Source organism: Amorphotheca resinae (genome assembly GCF_003019875.1).
Source record: "Amorphotheca resinae ATCC 22711 unplaced genomic scaffold M430scaffold_8, whole genome shotgun sequence".
NCBI classification, from domain to species: domain Eukaryota; kingdom Fungi; phylum Ascomycota; class Leotiomycetes; order Helotiales; family Amorphothecaceae; genus Amorphotheca; species Amorphotheca resinae.
In genome coordinates, this window is record NW_020194478.1 from 1,453,762 (window position 1) to 1,472,975 (window position 19,214).

A 19,214-nucleotide genomic window follows, 5' to 3' on the forward strand; every position below is an offset into this window, starting at 1 on the left:
AAGTTCTCTTATACACAGATGTCCCAGGGTTCCTTCCACATCACTGCAGTATACTGTCTCCTCGAGCCCCTTCCGAATTTTGCTTTCGCGGTTTACCAACCCTGAATTTGCACCAACTGAGCAAGAGCATCTCAAGCCTTTCCACTAATGATACATTTCCCAGCTTCATACTTTGCCTGCAGTACCTCATGAGTCTCCTAATATTACCGGCCAGATTACCGACCAGTAGACGAGGTCCTCAAACCCGAAACCTCTCCTCTCGGATTCCCTAGCTTCTCGAGACTGATATAGACCCCGTGGGTTCTCTTCATCGACCTGCTCGTCGCCCGATGGGCAGCAGAACTCTATGCAGACGCATATAGCGAACAGCACTATAAGTACCCCCAAAGTAACTTCGATGGCGAGGAGCATATTACCCCGATTCTTCATGGTGGGCGTCAGCTTAGCTGGGTTGCCGTTGTAGGTGTTTGGTTTGAAATTGTGATCTGATGAAGACTATTGGTTGTCTCTTGCTGTTGGCGACTTTGCTGTGTGCGAACTTGTATGTGTTGCTAGCACTGGATGTCTTTCCGCAGTGTGGTTGACGCGACAGGGTATTTGCTTGGACGATGCTCATGCGGAAAAAGTGAATATCTTTGGGCCAGGGCGGATTAGACTTATTTTGTAGCTAGATTTTCATTTTGACTGGAAAGACGAAAGGACCCGTGATGTAGGCAAGGCACCTTGTGTGGCAACTCCACCACACAAGGTTAACAACTATTTACGAGATCAAGCACGGCGCTCGTAGGGTAGGCACTGTGGTACCTGTGGCCGCAGTAGTAGATCTGTCAGCAGTTACTGGCTAAGGTATGGATGCGGGGTCTGATAGGGACGATTTAGGTAAAAGGAGATGGAAATGAAAGCTGTGATACTGAGATCGGTGGCGATGCATGTATTTGAAAGCACTTGCACTGGGCACTTGCAATTTAACTAAGGACAGGGACATTGGGATCTTGAATTTACATTGGGTGTTCACTGTTCAGTATCCTACAGTATGGAGATTCGCTTTACACATATTTAACGTATGGCAAGCCAGTCTCCTCCTTCACAATCTCCAGAGTCTGGATCAGCTTCTCGTCTTCATATCTACATATGATTGTCAGTATCTATGTCGTCTCCCATTCATTCGCAAATCAGGAAGAGAAAACTCACCTCCGTCCGACAAGTTGCAAGCTCACAGGCGCGTCCTTGTACCCCTCGGCCCCATATTTCTCCCAAAGATCCCAGTTGAACTTGTCATCCTCGTTCCGGGGCGTGTATTCCACCTTCGCGGAATCCTTCGCCGGGTCCACCTTATCCACGGGGAAGACGACAGCGGGGTAATCCAGGAGATTCCATTGAGAAGTGTAGCCCCACCATTTACTGGTGTCTAGTTTAGGGGCTGACCCAGGGCCTACTGGGCACAGAATGGCATCCACCATCCCTTGGAGCTCACCATTTGGTCCCCGGGAGGTAGCCGTCGAGTTCCAGAGGTTGGCGTACGCTGTACGGTAAGCGTCGCGTTTTTGGGTAGCCTTCCACAACGAGGCCATAGTATGATTTTGAACATGCTTGTTCTTCAGGATATGCTCTGAGAGGGGACGTAGAGGCTCGCCGGATTCCTTCATGATGGCCAAGTCCTCGGCAGCGCCATCGCAGAAATAGAGGTTTGCCTAGCGGAGTCAGCTTGGGAATCGGAGAGGTTAGGAACGGGGCTTACGATGATCGCCCAGGCCTCGTCGTGCTTGTATGGAGTCCAGTCCACAACCTCATGGCCTTTCGCCTTCAGCTCTTCAACTACTTTCTTCATTGCGCGAGTAACGGGAGGATGAGGCTTCACCACCCCGTCATCCCAAAGAACTGCAACCTTCAGCTTTCTTCCTTTGTAGGCGTCTTCCTCTTTCCAGGGAAGTGGAAGCAGTGAAGGTTCCCTCAACCAAGGTTGTCCAGCAATGATGGACTTGATGAAGAGTTTACAGCCTTCCAAGCTGGTGCACAGAGGACCAATTGTGCCTAATATATGTTCAGACCCGGCCATTGCAGACAACCACCCGGAAATCGGGAGACGCCCAACTGTTGGCTTCACACCATAAACACCTTGGTCACTTAGCAAAACTCTTTCCTATTTTGGGGGGATAGAGGCCATACCATTGTTTGCGGCGGGTGATCGGATCGAACCACCGATGTCAGTACCAATACCCAAAATACTTCCTCGGAAACCCAACAGTGCACCTTCACCACCAGACGAGCCTCCACTGGTCAGAGTGGTATTGTATGGATTCGTCGTAACCCTGGGCACCCTCACGATCAGTATACCTCTTTCAATGCCTCCTCAATAGAAAAGAGCATACCCGTAGAGGTTCCCACTAGTCTCCAGATGCATCAGCGTCTGCGGCTGCGGACTCCTAACGTAGAACACCGCTCCCGCCGCCCACAGAATCTGCAAGATAAGTGCATCTTCCTTGGGAACCTTTCCCACCCACGCCACAAACCCTCCATTATGATCAAGGCCTTTCATTGCGAGATGCTCCTTCACACTTATAGGAATCCCGTGCAATGGCCCGACCGGCTTGCCATGTTCCTTGAGATAGGCATCGAGATAAGCAGCCCGCTCGAGCGCTCGTTCAGGGAGCAGCTCAGTGACACAGTTTGTCTGGTCACCCATTCACTTAGCCAGGATAGCAAAAGGCCGGGAGGGGGAAGAGACGTACCGCTTTCTGGGCCAATCCAGCGCGGCGTAAGAAAGCATTGGCGACTTCCACGGCGCTAAGTTTCCCTATAGCAAGCTGGGGAACTAGCTCCTCGACCGTGCTTTCGGTGATCTTGATTTCGGCTTCTGTGAGAAACTCCTTTGCAAGAGGGATTGTGTTGAGAGGGATGGAGGTCAGGTCTGGGAGGGCTGGCTTAATGGCAGCGAGGGTTGCAGCGCGGTGGGCTTGTCTGTCCGCGGCAACCTCTTGCCATGTTGCGCCGGAGGCTGTCGTCACTGTTGCTACTGACATTATGAGTGTTTTAATCAGGTGCACGAGGCTTTTCCGGGGTGGAATGGGGAGAAAAGGGAGCTGGATCAAAGGAGGTGGATTGCATTATATACAACAGATTACCTAGGTATATACAGCAGAGCAGAAGACAGGGCGGGGTATCGTACAGTAAGGGTGGGATAGATAATTGCAGGCATCATATCGCGTTCTTCGGCGACCTGAAGGTGTGGGGTTGATAGGTAAAATATTGTATGGACGGAATATCCTTCGGCGACGTGAGGGTGTGGGGTTGATAGGCAAGGTATTGTCGATATGGATGGGATATTCTGATGAAGCTCTTATCGCCAATGCTGCGCGAGTGCTGTAGTCCGGACTCACGACGGAGTAAGGCGAAAGCAGTAAGTCCTTGCGGGAAACCTTGTCCCGTTTAGGACCCCGCAGACGGTCTGGAGCGGCAGAATCCTCGACAACCGAGTCGCTGGCATCCTCTCCTATCGCAGTCTTCTTGCATCTCTATCATCATATCAGCATCCTGTACTTCTTATCTTGGGCTTGGATTCCGCGGGAGGCTGAACTGTGGATCACATGGTCAGTTTCAGAGATACATAGTACGGGTTGGACCCCGCCGTCCAAAGGAAGCCTGGCTACTCTCGGACCTCGGTGTGGTTGTGGATTGATACAAGCATCAGAATGCATAGGATTCAGGATTCCTCGAGAGCTCGAAAGCGAGACCACGGCTATCACATTGACCAGCGCTGCCAGATGAAAATAACCGAAAGAGTTCCTGCAGGAGCCGCAACGAAACGGCGGAATCCAATTCAAGGCTGAGACGTGGCTCTGTCAAGATGTGGCTCAGCCCGCCTACTAGGAGCTTCCCACGGATAGCTTCAAGGCTGCTAAATACTGATGTCCAGCTCTTTTTCTCCAACTTTGGGTGCAGATTGCAGACCATTCATTCTTGACTCGGCAGATTGGTTCTGTGGTGAAGAGGAAAGAATCGCGGGTTTATTTTGCGGCCCCATCCCCAGACTTTGAAATATTCACGCTACAGATCTACATAACCAATTCAGCCGAACAAGGCTGAGAACGATACACAAGGCTGCGAAGATGGCCTCCGAGAATCAGAACCCAAACACTCATCCACAGCCCTCAGTGCCCTCAGTCAGGCTCCATGAAGCCCTCCCTCCACTCCCCCGTATCCGTCTCCAGATCCCCATCACCCCATACCTCGATACCCCCTCGTCGCCCTTGAGCGTCTACACCGACGATTCCCTCCTCACGCCCGAATCCGCACGTCGGCGGCCCGCAGGGAAAGACATGAATTCAGGCTCCCCAGTCCGTCACGATAGAGACAGAGACGAGGAGGAGAGCGCGAAAGCGACGCCGCTTGATGATCCTCCCCAGACCATGTACGAATACATCCGAACCCTCCAACGCCAACGGCCCACGCATCTCTACTCGCCCTCATCCAACACATTCCTCTCTCCCACATCGCACCCCTCATCCCCCAGCCCCTCCCCCTACCAGCCCTACCGCGACTCGCCCCCCTCTTCCGCACGCCCTGGTCTTGGTATCATCACGCTCTCCCCGCTCACCCCCTCCTCCCAGCCCCCCTCATACGAAGAACTGTATCTGCAACATCCATGTCCGCGGCAACGCACGCGTCTCCAAGAACTCGTCCGCCGCATGGAGGAGGAGCCCAGCGTCGAGGAGCAGATCGCGAGGTTCGTGGCCGGTCTGCTGTTTGTTGCGTTTACCGTCGTGTGTGTCGGGATGGCTTTTGATTGGGGAAGAGCACCCGTGAATGAGAGGGCCATGAGTAGGTTGTGTGGGGGTCGATGTAGGATGTCTGCATCATCATCATCATCATGAGGGGCCTCTCTCTCTCCCCTTTCATTTTTCTTTTTTTTCCCTTACTTGCGTTTTTTTTTATTGTTGTTCTTTTTCTTCATCCCGGATTCAGGATACCCCGGCATTGGCATGACATGGAATGGCGTTCTGGATATATTTGTACTCAACTTCCTCATTCCTCATCCTCATCCTCTATGTACATACCACCCCCACCCCCAAAAAAGGGGGGCCAAAAAGAACCTTGAAAAAAGAAAAAAGGGAAAATTGAGGTTCGCATGGATGAGACATCTTGTATCTTTTGTATATATACAAAAAAAATAAATAAATAAAAAAAGAACAGACATTATTAGATCCACGAGATAGATACCTACCTACCTACGTTCCTGCCGAGTTCAAGTTTCGCTTAATACTTACTACCCCACACCCTCCCCCCTTTTTCCCGAAACTCAACCTCAGATTCTCAGGTATGAATAGCATAACATAGCATAGCATAGCAGTTGGTACGCAATACCCAAATCAAATCATCTACAAGTTAATCATCAATCCTCGTCATCATCATCTTCTTATATTTCTCCTAGCTTTCTAGTTCTATAAGGTACCTAGATAGCTAACTAACTAAATCTACACCAGGCCTACAAATTGACCGGAAATCCATACATGCTTGCTTGCCTTCCTTTCCCTTCCTCTTTCCTTCCTTGCCTTAGTTTTCCCTGTTAAAAGAAAAAGAATGTAAAAAACATTGCTGAAGAAGAAGAAAGGAAGAAATGTACATTTTTAAATAGGTACCCCACATCCATTTTGAATAGGAAGTATTTTTATACTTATTATATACAATCTGTGTACAATCTGTGTACAAACCAGAATTTTTCTGGCATCTTCTACACGCCCTGCGGTTATCTCGCTTAAATAAGGAGGGCGGCAACAGAGACCGCGGCGAAGAGGCTAAAGCCCAAGCCTGCGGTCGCCGTCGACGTAGCGGCGTTCTTCTTCTTCCCTGACGCGTCCGCGGTCGAGTTCGTCAGTCTGTAGTCGGGGTAGTAGGTGTTCGGGGTCGTGCTGTTGGTGGTGCCGTTCCAGCAGTAGCGGTTGAAGCAGTCATTGCAGGCGCTCGGGACGGCGGTGCCGGTGCGGGTGAAGGAACGTGAGAGCACGGCGCAGGCGACGCAGGCTGGCCATTCGGAGTCCAAGGTGCCGTTGCCCATGGTTCCGACATTGTAACCGTTCTCGATGATGCTGTTGCGCTGGTCGTCGCTGTAGGACATGGTGAAGGTCGAGACGTTCGATTGAGTGTTGTAGGGTGCGTTGGGGATGTACACGATGAGCGGGGCGGTGCCAGTGATGTTACTCGCGTCGCAGCCGAAGAAGGTTGGGCGGGTGTTGAGGCCGAGGTTGACGAAGGTGTTCTGGTCGGGAACGGAGGGGAAGGCGGTGCCGTTCTCGATAGTGTTGTTCAAAGAGCGTTCGTAGGTTGCGACGAGCGAGGTACCATTCGGCCAGTTGTTGATGTCGGCGGACGAATCGACGGCGAAGATCACATCGACTTTACGCTGAGGCTGGATGAGCGGGTACAGGGGGATGTTTTGTCCGTCCTCGCCACCATCGGTGAGAGTCAGTTGCTGCGAGATTGAGTTGCGGTTGGTGTCATTGTTGTAGTTGTAGAAGGGGTTGGGCTGCCATTGCGCGACGTCGTTCTGGTCTTCACCAATGTCGGTCAGGATGGCGGTCAGGGCGTCCTCGATGAAGCCTGGGATAGAGGTGCCATTGATCTGAAGGAGGAATTGGTTGAAGAGCGTCGAAGAAGTGCCCATGACGTATCCGATCTGGTCAAAGCCCTCGACGCAATTTCCATCCTCAGGGACGACACCAGCGGAAAAGTTGGAGCCGACGTAGCGGAGCGGGGCGAAGGCGTAGGTTGTCGGATCCCAGGAGCCGAGTTCGAAGGGGTTGAATTCAAAGACGGTGGAGTTGAGGGAAACGATTTGGGTTCCGGGAGCTCGGCCATCGGAAACCAGGAATGGCATGGGGATTTCGCCGGAGACGAAGTTTGGCTGGAGAGCGATGGAGGAGAATGTGTAGGCTGGTCCTCCATCGGTAGCGTTGACGAGTTGGAAAGAGAGCGCGCGTCCCCAATAGTCAGTGATGGAGGCGTTGAACCCCGCGTCTCTCTTCTGGTTGACCTCGTGCAGGATGGTCGTCCAGTAGTCGGTCGTGCTGACGAGTTGGATGCCATCAGAATCTGGCCCTTCGAAGATTGATTTGCCGAACTGCCATACCGAGGAACCCTTGCTACCATCACGGAGATCTTGGACGGAAGTGAAGTTGTTGCTGTAGATTGAACCCATCAGCCATCCACCTCCGGATAGACCCGCAACGTAGGTAGCCGATTGCAGGAGACCACCGATCCCGCCTGCTCCAGTTGAGTTGATTGTGCGGTTGTCTGCAGCCGCGAGGAAACCAGCACCGTTCATCAAGGCTCTGTACCCACCCCCTGAAGCTGCAATACCGATATTTGGCAACGCGCTGGCATTGTTCTGGATGCCATTGATATATGAAGTAGCGTCGAAGCCTGAGATGTTCATCCTTGAGAGAAACTCTCTCATGGGAGCGATGGTATTATTCCTTCGAATCGGGAGCCATGCCGTCTCATTGGGGGACAAGCTACTGGCTGCTCTGATGGTAGGTCGGTCCGCGGGGCAAGAAACCTCCATTGGCGCATACCCCCCTGAGGGAGAATTTGGCAGTGCGCGCTCGACGGCTGCTCCGGCAACAGCGAGAGAGTCCACCAGCTGCATCTTGGGGGAAGCATCTCGAGGAACGACGACAGAGTAGGCTGAGGGGACGTTAGCATTCGTGAGGGGGCTTCTGGACGGAGAGCGGCTCACCATCAGCGACAGAAAGGGCGGCGACAGAGGCCAGAACAGAACCGAGGACCTTCATGGCGAAGACCTGGCACAATATCAAGGCGAATTGAAAGCGCGCCGACGCGGGAAGAATGGACTGGGAGAGTATCGAGTATCAATGAAGAGAGAGTATGCGAAAAAGTAGGGATATGACGTTAGAGGGGAGGACGGGAGATCGACGAGTATTTCTAGGATGATCGTAGGTCGTAGGTAGAGTCGTAAAGAGTCGTATAGGGGCCCCGAGAAGAGTTGCAACACACCCTACTGCACCGCAGGACAGTCAATTCGGGCTCGGTGTTTTGTAAACGTTTCAAGACAGGATCCTGCGGGGGGGCGCGAGGGTTTTGAGGGATCTCGTGTTGGTGGATGCGGTTGACCGGGAGTTATATATGAGGAAAGGATGGCGACCAGAAATTGACCGGGGGATGACGGCGTTCGGCGAGTGGAGCTCCGGAGTAGAGACACAGCAACATACGGACAAATGGCAGAAGCAGATGGCCCAGCCAAGACGGACTATCGACGGGTTTTACGGGGGAATGTAGGTAATAATAAATACAGCAACGTTGGAATAAGAACGGACGTATCGGTGAAGGGCTGAGTTGTATACAGAGCCACAGATGAGTGATGGAAGCGCACTGTGCAATCGTTTATGCAGCCGTTTATGCAGCCTTTATGCAGGCGTTTATGCACACGCAGGGCGATGCCACCATGTGCCACAGACAGAGCCACAGTCGTCGAGGCGTACGATGGCGCAGCCAAAGGCGAGGCGTTTGAGATTAGATCCCGGCGACGATCCTTGCTGATCAGGGCCCGATAACTGGTAAGCAACAATTTGTGCCGGACGAGCGTAGTGAGACGAGATACGGAGTACACAGAGGGGTCCTAAGGGGAAGAAGAATGGTCGGTCCCTTATAGAGAGGGAAAACCATTCATTCATTCATTACGGCGCAAGAATTCGGAACCAAACGCACACAAGGGAGGAGAGGAAGGGCAAGGCACCGCGAGTGCATCGCGTCATGGCTGATTCTCCCCCAGCCACCAGCCACCAGCCACTCCCGGCCCATCCGGCTACCGGCAGCTCCAAAGCCACAGTCACGTGAGGTCCCCGAAGTCTGGATACGAAGTACGGAGTACGGAGTAAAGCCGTAACTTGTAAAGATTGAACTCCGCATCAATCGCAAAGCATGCCTTTTCAGAACTGGAGCAGATCCGGTCTGTCTGGCGTAGGGCATATGCTTACTGTACTATGCCAGCATTGACCGTTCCGCCTCCAACTCTTCGGACGAGCAGCATATCACTGTGACGGCTGTCCAGCGAAAGATGACCCCTCTTTCGGGATACGATACACCAAGAGGCATACGGAGTAAGGGGCTCTTGATGCCCCCGACACTGACAGTCTGGCTCAAGGCTGAGAGGTCCGTGTTGAGTCTTCCATACTATGGTTGAGTTTCCCATACTACGGTCTGCACCCTACATAGGTAGTTCAGAGCTTCATCTTCATATCATGGTCTCTACCTAGGTAGGTAGGTAGCTATCTTCGCCTCGAAAGGGACACGGCGTATGCGGCATTTCTAGGTCAATATCAAACAGACATGGATCTGATCAAGTGATTACAATGTCTTTCAGACATTTAATTTCTTGAATCTTTCAGCTGCACTTGGCTCTACTTTATTGTTTTCTATGTAAACTGGAGCCAGTTGTCTGCCAGTTTTTTGCTAGCTGATGTTGGTTTTGTTGAAAGAGCAATTGATGCTTCACCATGAGCTCGGAGGCTCGGACATAAGTATTACCGAACCCCGAAAGAATGAGCCGTGCACGTGATTACCAGTTGGTATAGCAACGCCGCTAGCCGTATTTAGAACCGTCCTCCCTGCGCATCAACAAATATCAACATACCGCAGATGCAAGGTCACCACCGCCTTTAAACAACTGCCCATCGCGTCAATGTAATCAATTCTATCAACCCATCTCTAACCAATACAGCCAACATGCACGACCAATCTCCGCCAAAGCGTGTAACTCGCGCCCGCGCGGCTGCTAAGACGACTGACACTGGTGTCAAGACAACCAAGATCGCTACTGCCGCTTCGAAAGCAAAGGTGACCCGCAGCACATCTATATCAAAGCGGAAGACTCGCGCCGACGATGTTCAAGACGACAGACCCGATAAGCTCATAGAGGAAACCATCGAGCCAGAATTACCGAGGGCAACAAGAGGACGTGCCAAGAAGGCTGCCGTTGTCCAGCCTGAACCCGAAATGCAAGAAGAGCCTCCAGCTCCAGCAAAGCCCACTAGGGGTCGCCCTAGGAAGGCTGCGGTTGAACCCCCAGCGCCTGAACCTACTAGATCCCTTCGCGGACGCCCGAAGAAGGTCGATGTTCCGGCGGAGACGGTGGTCGTCGCGGAAGAACCTGTGAAGAAGAATACCCGCGGTCGAGCCGCTACAATCTCCAAAGCACCGGCACCAAAGAAGTCTGTTAAATTCGAAGAACCAGACAAGGAAAACGTGGTTCCTCCCGCGAACGTCAATGGAAAACCCAAAGAAGTGGCCACGGGGCTCAAAGCCAAGCCGGTTCGAAAGCCTGCTGCAAATGCCACAACGGCTCGAGCAACTCGCGGCCGGGCCAAGGTTGAGGAACAGAAATCATCGCCACTCAGCCCGAAGAAAGCGACTCAGGTTGCTACTGCGAAGGACAACAACTCGGATGATGATGAGCTTGCCGCGGTTGAGAAGACCCCCATGAAGCCATTGACGAAGAGTCCAGTGAAGCCTCCAGGAAGCATCTTTACCTCCACCTCCGCCAAAAGACTGGACTTCTCGACCTCCACCACGGTCAACAGTGCCGTGACCCAGGAGTTAAGTGGATCAATTCTAGCCAGCCCAGCTCGGCGACCGCCGTCGTCTCCATTCAAGGATTCGTTGAAGGCTTCGCCTGAGAGAGCTAACCTTGGAGACTCTATGCTTCGCCCACCATTCAAGCTATCGCTCCCGCCACCACAACCTACGGAATCAAGTGCCCCCTTAAAAGCTTCACTACTCCAGTCACCAGCCAGGCGTCCGCAATCACCTATGAAGGTGGCTGAGAATGGCTCTCCAACTAGATCTGGAAATGATAGCATGCCCAGCGCAACACCAAGAGAAGCAACGTTCAAGATCTCCAGATTTGGAACACCGAGAACTCTTACAAAGAGTGCAGTTCGTCCAGGACGGATGCTTCCTCCGAGTGCCTTGACAAACGCTTCAGCTGGAAGCCCAGCAAAAGCGGAAGAGCCCTCTGGGTCGGATATGCTGTCTGCACCGAGCTTGAAATTCACTGGTCGTCTTTCCTCGATCCTGCCACGTGACTCGGACCCGGCACTCTCACCTTCTGAGCCAGTTGTTGAGGAGATCGAGAAACAGCCGAAATCTACACAAGACGATGATCCTATGGTAACGGAGGAAACAATAACCGTGGCTGGAGGCCCTATGGAAACTGAGAGCACAACCCCGATAGCTTCTCCTCCGCGAAATAGTACAGGAGCATTCGATCTTCGCGAAGCCGACGAGAATCCTTTCTATGATTCTGACTCTGAGGATGAACTTGCTCTAGGATCTCCGAAATTCTCACCCACCTCTCTTGGCGAATTCAAGGTCTCTTCTCCCAACTTTACGTCTTCGCCGGCCACCCCCACACCCTTCACTACTATTGACAAGACCCCGAGGACAGCCAAATCTACTGTTCAACGGTCGGAGCGTAAAGCACAAATTGGATTCACTCCATTGGCGAAACAGCTGAGCGAGTGGATGTCTGCGAGTCCTGGGCAATCTGCAAAGAGCGGTTCAAAGGCATTGCCAACAACTAGTGAAACAAACAACGCCATCCCTGCCGATATGGGAGCTGCTGTGCAGCCATCCCCCGTCAAAAGCTCTTACTTTGAAGATGAAATGTCCGTCCGAGATGAGATGCAGATAGCTGGTGAGGACCAGGAGCAAATTATTGACGAGAACGATTTTGCCCCGGTTGAGCTTGACGAGGAAGACTTGGCTCTTGCTTTCGAAGCTGATGAGATGTCACTTCTTGACTCAAATCAGCTTGACAATAGCGAAGATGCCGTGGACCAATTGGCCAGCTACGAGCCGGAGAACATCCAAAATGTCGATGATATCGTAGATGAGTTCTTCAACTCCGAACCTGAGCACAATCAAAATGCCGAGAATATGGTGGATGAGTTCATCAACGCTGAGCCTGATACTGAAAATGTCCAGGAAATGGCTGACAAGTTCACCCATACTGAGACTGAGAATGACGCTGAACTCATCAACCAATCCGAGGCAAATGAGAGTGAGGATGATCGTGGGCCTGTCAACACCACCGACGATGAACCCGCGCCTTCAGAGACCAGCCAGGAGTATGGTGATGAGAATGCCATGCCAATTGATCCAGTTCTTCTTGAACTTCCGTCCCAAGCACCGTCGACACCCAAGTTTGTTACCCCAAGACGAGTCCTAACGGAGCGGGTCCTCCATACCGTCTCGAAGGTTCCACTCAAGGCTGAAGCAGAAGATTCTCCGATGAGGCCTTCATCAATGAAGCGCAGCGCCAGTATCTCGAAGCTTCCAGTCCAGAGGCCTACAAACACACTCCCTCGAAGTAATACAGTAATCTCATACTCGCCTTCAAAGAACGCTCGATCTCATTCTCCACGGAAAGATGCCGACATCCAAGGTGTTTTCGCTACTCCTTCAAAAGCTGACGCAGATGTCTGGTCTACAATTGGTACTCCGGCGCGTACGCCCCGCCGAGATCTAAACCCTGCTCTGTTGAAAGGAGCAGTTGTTTTCGTTGATGTTCACACAACCGAAGGTGCTGATGCTTCTGGCCTCTTCGTGGAGCTACTGGTACAAATGGGTGCTCGGTGCGTGAAGAGATGGGACTGGAATGGAAGTAAGGAAGATGGAAGCAGGATTGGCATCACCCACGTAGTGTTCAAGGATGGTGGTCGAAGAACACTTGAGAAAGTGAAAGAAACCGGTGGAGTGGTGACTTGTGTTGGGGTTGGATGGGTACTTGAGTAAGTTGCTCGACTTTACTTCCTTTGTCCTTTACTGACAAAGACAAGCTGTGAGCGCGAAAATACATGGCTAGACGAATCTGCGTACGCTGTGGATACAGCTATGGTTCCTCGCGGCGGTCATCGCAGACGCAAGAGCATGGAACCGCGTGCTCTCGCAAACCTAAATGGGGCCCTCATCCCCTCAACCACCACCACACCTGCCCGCAACACGACTTCCTCCCTCTCGCCAACAAAAGACTTCCTCGGCCTTCCCGAAACCCCGTTAACCTCTAAATCTCGCCGTAGGGACTCTGTGCAATGGGTCCGCTCACCCTCGTCTACAAACGACGATGAAGATCAAACACTCATGCTCTCTCCGGTCCCTGCTACTCCCGCACCTGAAGCTATATCCTCATACGGGGAGGATGGACTCTATGGCGAGGAGACGCCGGGCGGGCAGACACCTTATTTCTTGCATAAGGAACAACTTGTTCAAAAGACCGCGCCTCCTGTGAAGAGATACTTTGATTCTACGGATGGTGGTAATACGGGAATTTTGGATGTCAAGAAGGATGAGAGTGTCATGATGCGGTTGATGGCAGCGAGGAGGAAGAGCTTGCAATGGGCACCGAAAGTGGGAAGTCCGCTCGCTAGGTCCGGGTGGTAATATGTCTAGCTGGGGAGATTGATATAATTCGGGGATATGGAAGGCAAGGGCGGAGTCTGTCTTCGGTTTCTGCGGGGTATGGGGCGTACTGGTTTGGGCGTTTCTGGTGCAGTCTTTACTGAACTGGCTTGGAAATCGAGCATTGATATTGGGAGCAAATTTATACCTTTTCACTTCATCGCCCTAGGACGGTATTGCTTGACAATCACACTGTTTTTGAACCAGAAGTTTGAGTAAAGTAATAATACATAACAGTGAGGTGCTTTCTTTTCCCGCCCAATCCAAACCCCAACTACTCCTGGGTATATATATGATATATACAAGTCTTGAGATTCCCCTATACATACACGTATCCAAAAACTGCCAAACCCAGAGCTCCATTGGTTCATTCCCTCATAACTTTTTGCAATGCCAATCAATGCCAATGCCAATGCCTTATATATGTATCCATCCACTCATGCCACCCCCATATATACACCTGCATCACAGCTCCCTCTTCTCCCTCTTCCCTTCTGTAGTAGGCTGTACCAATAATTTCCTCTCCTCGCCCAACACCACTACATTTATACCCAAGTAATTAGCTCAAATGTTCCATTCCATATCCCCTTCAACACCCCCCCTCCATTCACTTTTCCCACATAAAACCAACGAACGAACGCACGGGGCGGGGGAGGAGGGAAATAAATAAATAAATAACTCACAGCGCTCATAAAGCACCCAGCTCGTAACCAACAGAATCGGCATCGCCACAATCACCATCGTCACTTTATTCGCAACACTCTTATAATTACTCGGTAACGGCGTCTCTGGGATCTGCGCCGGGCTCCTTCCGCGCATCTTGGCTCGGATGGGAAAATCGTTTATGAGAAGTGGTTGTTTTCTCGCCGCAGGCGCTGCTGCTGCTGCTGCGGAGGAGGAGGGATTCGATGGAGTAGGAGGAGGCTGGGAGATAGTTGATGGGGATGATGAGGAGGGATTGGAAGAAGCTATAGCGCGCAAGATCTTTGATTGCTGAGCCGCGGCAGGACCGGGTTTCGCTGTATTCGATGTTGTTTTTTTGGAAGGACTGCTTTTCGAAGGCGTGCTCTTTGTCGCTTTCCCCCTTGTGATGGTCATATCTTGAATGGTGGGCGAGAATAAGCTCGCTTTTCGTGGAAGACCGCGCTTCTTGAGGGGTTCTGGGGCGGGTTGGATGATGGACATGGTTGCGATTGGGATTGGGATTGGGATTGGGAATTTGCGGGGTGAGGTGGGGGAGTGAGGATAAGTTAAGTTAGGGAGGGAGGCTTGCTGGAAGGGGAGCAGGAGGTTTAGAGGCTCGGGATGGCGCGTCGGTTAATTAAGGTAAATTGCAAAATTGGGGACGCGTTTCGTTTTGAATGTGTGGAGCGATGCTTGCTTTGATGAACATATAGGAATGATGGATTGGATTGGATTTAATTGGATTGGAGATTCATCACGCGCGAGGAATCGTCGTCTGTCTTTGGTGAAAAGAAGAGTTGCAGCCTTGTGAGGATTAATGCATGAATGCCACGAAAGGGTAACGCGCCCCCTGTCTGTCCTCCTTGATATCGGCTTCCATCCGAACAGCAGGATTACCTGGCAAAGTTGCTTGGCATCCCTACATTTTTCATTCCCAGCACCTCCTAGATCCTTGAGTCTATTCCTCGTCGTTTTCGCAAAGTTGCAATGGTGTCTGGTTCGGATGGTCTACTACCTACCAAGATCACCCCTTTCTCCTCTTTCTCTCTACCCCTCACATCAACCTTCGTTCCGCTTCTATCGTTAGTTTTTTGAATCTCTTGATATCGATGAATAAGTGGCTTGTTGTGTGGAAAAAAGAGTTCTATTTTTCACAAGGCTTTCTTTTCATCCAGGGTCTGCTTTTGGTATAATTACCTAGCTAAGGTACATGAGAGACTGCGCAGATATAAAAAACCTCCTACTCGCGGCTAGCGCTATGAGTCTGCTCCCTGATGAACTACTCTTCTTCTTCTCTGTGGACGGGAGGTCTTTTCATGGGGTTGTTTTATTTATTTATTCTATCTTATGCTGTGATGCTGTGATGCTTGCCAGCTATAGACAGATAGATAGGCAGGTTTTAGGATCCACGATATGTGGCGTTGGACACCGACAAGCTGTCGGATCCAGAGATCCGGATTGAGAAGCTCGCTGTACCTAGGGAAGCCCTATCGGGTGGGGAAATTTAATTGTTAATGATGTGATATGGAAGTTTTATTATTTTGTTATATGGTTATTGCTCTGTACCGATGATAGGCCAGTGAGATAGATTGCGGCTGGAATCAAGCTACATAATTATTCGGGTGGTCCTTCTGCTTGTGCTGTATCTGTGCAATGCTTGGCGCCTAGAGCTTGGACTCGCTCTGATCTTTGACTTGTTGTCTTCCCCTTTAGATGGTTGCTATACTGTTTTTATGAGCCGGCTGGGTGTGAGCCAAATAGGTGGTGTGAGTCTCGCTTTAGCTGATTACGCGGGTAAATCAGCTAGGGGAACTAAGACCGGAGTCCCAAGGTGGGCGTTTGTGGGAGTGAAATGGGTGTAAGCAGAGACGGAGGAGGCAATGGATTAGACGGGATACGAAATCAACGACTATGGTCTACTCAGCAGGCATCAACAACCCCCGAGCTATCAGAATCCCCTCTACGATAGAGATCACTCCCCGTCGTCATCTTACTGCAGATACACCAACAGCGCCTCCGAAGCAGCCACTGCGAATGTAGCCCGTCTCCCAGGAGCACCGACCGTCTCAAAAGTCTCCCTCCCTTGCATCACACACGTAGCATTCTCGAACGTCTGCCCCCCAAAACTCGGATTGTTCCCCTGATCCGCTCTCGCCTCCGCACTCTCAGCCGTCAACCGCTTGGCTCTCACCTGCCGGCTCCCTAGCCCCTCCAACACGAAGATTTCGTTCCCGCGCGTCCCAGTTCCGGAAAAGTAGTCCGAGTTATACAGCAGCACCCTCAGCGGTCTCCCTGCCGCGTCAAAGATCACGTACCCGCCGTAATTGGTACTCCCGTCGTCGAGAGTAGCGATAGAAGACCCGCCCGCCATGGCAGCCGTCGCGGCATAGGCGCCGTAGTATGGCGAGCTCATGGTATCGCGGCCCCAGAAACAATAGTAGCAGGCGCCGATAGTGCCGTGGTGAAAGTAAGCGCGTTTGATGTTGGCGGCCGCGGCGCGCAGTACATAGTCCATGGTCCAGAGGGCGGAGCCGAAAAGGGGACTCACGGTTGCAGCTCCGCCGCCGGATACTTCTCTTGTCAGATACACATACTTGTTGCAAGGGGCAGATCGAGGGTTAGAGGGATAGGATACCTGAGTTTGTCTCGCCTAGCACATAATCCTTCCCCGTTCCAACAGCAGCTGATATATCCGCGTCGAAAGTCGCAACGTTGCTTGCGATATTGCTATGGCTCATCAAGCTCTCAACTGTGCCTCCGGGGTAATTATGGTGAGCGTAGTCACGGACGTAAGATTTGGCAGTGGCGTTCTCCGTCGCGATCAACTCGGCAGCTCCCCATGTTGGAGGGGCCGCATTCGAGTTCCCTGCTTGGATGATACGTTTGCTGTTCAATGCCGAGCCTACAAGTATATCCCAATTGTTCTGCGATTCTGCGTCTACGGCAGGGGTCCACGATGCTGCCTTTTTTGCAATTGGTTGGTCATCGGAGACCCAGTCTGGGGTCAGTTAGAAAGAGAAGGTTAATGAGGAACTATGGGGGACCTTGCATTCGGGTTCATTCCCTAACTCTATGGCGAGGAGATTTCCCATCCTGTCTTTTGCTACTTGAGCTGCTGCAATGGTGTTTGATATATTATCATGGCCACGATTGAGTCCTAAGATATTTCAGTGAGAGGTCTGCAATCTCGAGTCATAGTCTACTCACCTAAGACAACCGTCCCTGGGTACGTTGCAGCCAGACTCATGAACGAAGGTCCAAACGTCAAAGACGATGGAGCATCTGTCGATGCCGCAACCGAATAATCTACATATACCTCAGACGAAGCATCATAAGTAGCACGATCCCTTGAACCCAATCAGCCCACACACGATGTTCTAAAAAAGGGTTGAAGAAAACGCACTGCGTCGTCCCCCCAATCCTAATCGGCGGCCACATTCCCGTCAAAGCTTCGAAATTCTTCAAGCATTGAGCCGTCGCCGTCACATTTTTGAAATAGGAGGGAAATGCGAAGAATTCGAATCTAGCAACAGATCAGTCAGGGATGGAAGATCTCTTTCTTGTTCGAAGGGGCAAAGTTACGAGATTCCAAGAGGTGCAGGATCAAGACTTGCTGCTTCGGAGGGAGATTGCGGAGGGACTGTATAGGTCACGGTTGCGGCGTTGATGGAAAGGGGAAGTAGCAATAACCAGATGACTTTCTGGTTTGAGGGGAGCATCATGCATGATTATCAAAAGAAGCTCAAGTAGGTAATTGCAACGAAACATCTAAGTGGCTGGCTGCTATTTGAAAATGTACAACAGACTCATGGACCTCACTTATTAAAAAACCATACCTCACAGCATCTCATCTGAATATCCCACCGAGCTCGAGCTCACATCGGGTTGAGATGGCCCGAACATTAACCCGCAGCGTATTCAATCCAACCGTCAAAACCACCGTCCCGGCAGACATAGATCTAAAAGTCATATTCGTCGTTTTGAGGCTCCAAATATATTCCGCGGCAGAAAGAACGCATTTCCTAGAAGTGCGGAGAACCCAGTCCTCGGGTAGTCTTCAGCCAATACAACGTCTGGCAACTCCCAGGGATCGGCAGTTCATCCCATGGGCATGAGTACGGAGAGAAATTTTTCCCTCGAATAGAAAGATATGGTGGACTTTGAACGGGGCTTTAGATGATGGAGGATATATACTTACATGCAAGTGCGGTAGTAGTCATGTAAGAAAGAGTCTACGCGCTGGACCAAAATCGCAATATACAAGAACGTAGCAGTACCTAATGATGATGATGTATGGGCTTATACAAGACAAGATTGATAAATACCTAGGCTGTGGGCCGAGTTCAGTTCAGTCATCAGTGGTGGTTGAACTTAAGCAGAACTCCAAACTCCTTGACTGACTACCATGCTTCATCATTATACATGTAGTAGTTCACGATACGCACACATATATATGTATACCCTCCTCTACCTTACACAACTGGAAGAGGATTCTTGAATCCTCACATGGAGAGCTTAGAGAGTACCTGCATCTAGATAGGCTTCTGCATCTTGCAACGCCAACAGACAACTAACTTAACCAGTCTCTGCTTTCGAAGCACACCTTCCACCCCAAGATGTAAGAACCAGAACAGACATATGAACTACTCCATACAATATACGAAATCCACGGGCCGACAAACCCCAAACATCCTCCCTATCCTCTCATCAAAAATCCCAACTTTTATTTATTCACCTGATAGCCACTAGCATCTACTAACCCAAGAACTTCCATTCCTCAAGAGCATCTACCTACACAGTACGTACCTAACTAGAAGATATCAATTATAGTAAAGCAGCACGTGAGACATTCTCTTACCTACGGATCCGCGATCTGTTTTTCCAAGGCAGTTGTGGTGGCGAAGAACTCTCAGGGGGGCTTGGATCTATATGCAGTATAACGACAGGGATTTGCAGCAATATGATGTAGTGATAGAAAGAGATTCACCAGTCATAGCTGGCTACCTATCTACCGTCAGCCAATGATAGATTGACGGGGAATAGTTGGTTTGATAGATAGG

General features: G+C 51.1%; 6 protein-coding genes across 6 annotated transcripts; 2 read left to right on the forward strand and 4 right to left on the reverse strand.

Moving 5' to 3' along the window:
• Positions 1-1,046: 1,046 nt before the first annotated feature.
• On the reverse strand, positions 1,047-3,020 carry M430DRAFT_104827 (hypothetical protein; the record flags this gene model as incomplete). The annotated part of the gene is made up of 6 exons (XM_024860959.1): positions 1,047-1,125; positions 1,192-1,691; positions 1,739-2,115; positions 2,167-2,309; positions 2,370-2,671; positions 2,730-3,020. 6 exons carry the CDS (start codon positions 3,018-3,020, stop codon positions 1,047-1,049), a joined length of 1,692 nt encoding a protein of 563 aa, XP_024719852.1.
• A 956-nt stretch (positions 3,021-3,976) lies between these two features.
• On the forward strand, positions 3,977-5,050 carry M430DRAFT_43496 (hypothetical protein). The gene has a single exon (XM_024867625.1). The coding sequence runs from the start codon at positions 4,107-4,109 to the stop codon at positions 4,869-4,871; it is 765 nt and encodes a 254-aa protein (XP_024719853.1). The 5' UTR covers positions 3,977-4,106; the 3' UTR covers positions 4,872-5,050.
• Positions 5,051-5,407: 357 nt separating this feature from the next.
• M430DRAFT_142798 (hypothetical protein) lies at positions 5,408-8,264 on the reverse strand. Its single transcript, XM_024862783.1, has 2 exons — positions 7,733-8,264; positions 5,408-7,680 (listed from the first exon to the last, which is right to left on the reverse strand). Exons 1-2 carry the CDS (start codon positions 7,785-7,787, stop codon positions 5,753-5,755), a joined length of 1,983 nt encoding a protein of 660 aa, XP_024719854.1. The 5' UTR covers positions 7,788-8,264; the 3' UTR covers positions 5,408-5,752.
• A 1,474-nt stretch (positions 8,265-9,738) lies between these two features.
• M430DRAFT_20558 (hypothetical protein) lies at positions 9,739-13,452 on the forward strand (the record flags this gene model as incomplete). Its single annotated transcript, XM_024864323.1, has 2 exons — positions 9,739-12,803; positions 12,852-13,452. 2 exons carry the CDS (start codon positions 9,739-9,741, stop codon positions 13,450-13,452), a joined length of 3,666 nt encoding a protein of 1,221 aa, XP_024719855.1.
• Positions 13,453-13,935: 483 nt separating this feature from the next.
• M430DRAFT_29245 (hypothetical protein) lies at positions 13,936-14,655 on the reverse strand (the record flags this gene model as incomplete). Its single annotated transcript, XM_024865860.1, has 2 exons — positions 13,936-14,009; positions 14,154-14,655. The coding sequence occupies 2 exons, from the start codon at positions 14,653-14,655 to the stop codon at positions 13,936-13,938; spliced, it is 576 nt and encodes a 191-aa protein (XP_024719856.1).
• A 1,489-nt stretch (positions 14,656-16,144) lies between these two features.
• M430DRAFT_51869 (glycoside hydrolase family 79 protein) lies at positions 16,145-18,374 on the reverse strand (the record flags this gene model as incomplete). The annotated part of the gene is made up of 7 exons (XM_024868262.1): positions 16,145-16,725; positions 16,790-17,152; positions 17,204-17,311; positions 17,362-17,501; positions 17,558-17,677; positions 17,737-17,767; positions 18,353-18,374. 7 exons carry the CDS (start codon positions 18,372-18,374, stop codon positions 16,145-16,147), a joined length of 1,365 nt encoding a protein of 454 aa, XP_024719857.1.
• Positions 18,375-19,214: the final 840 nt, after the last annotated feature.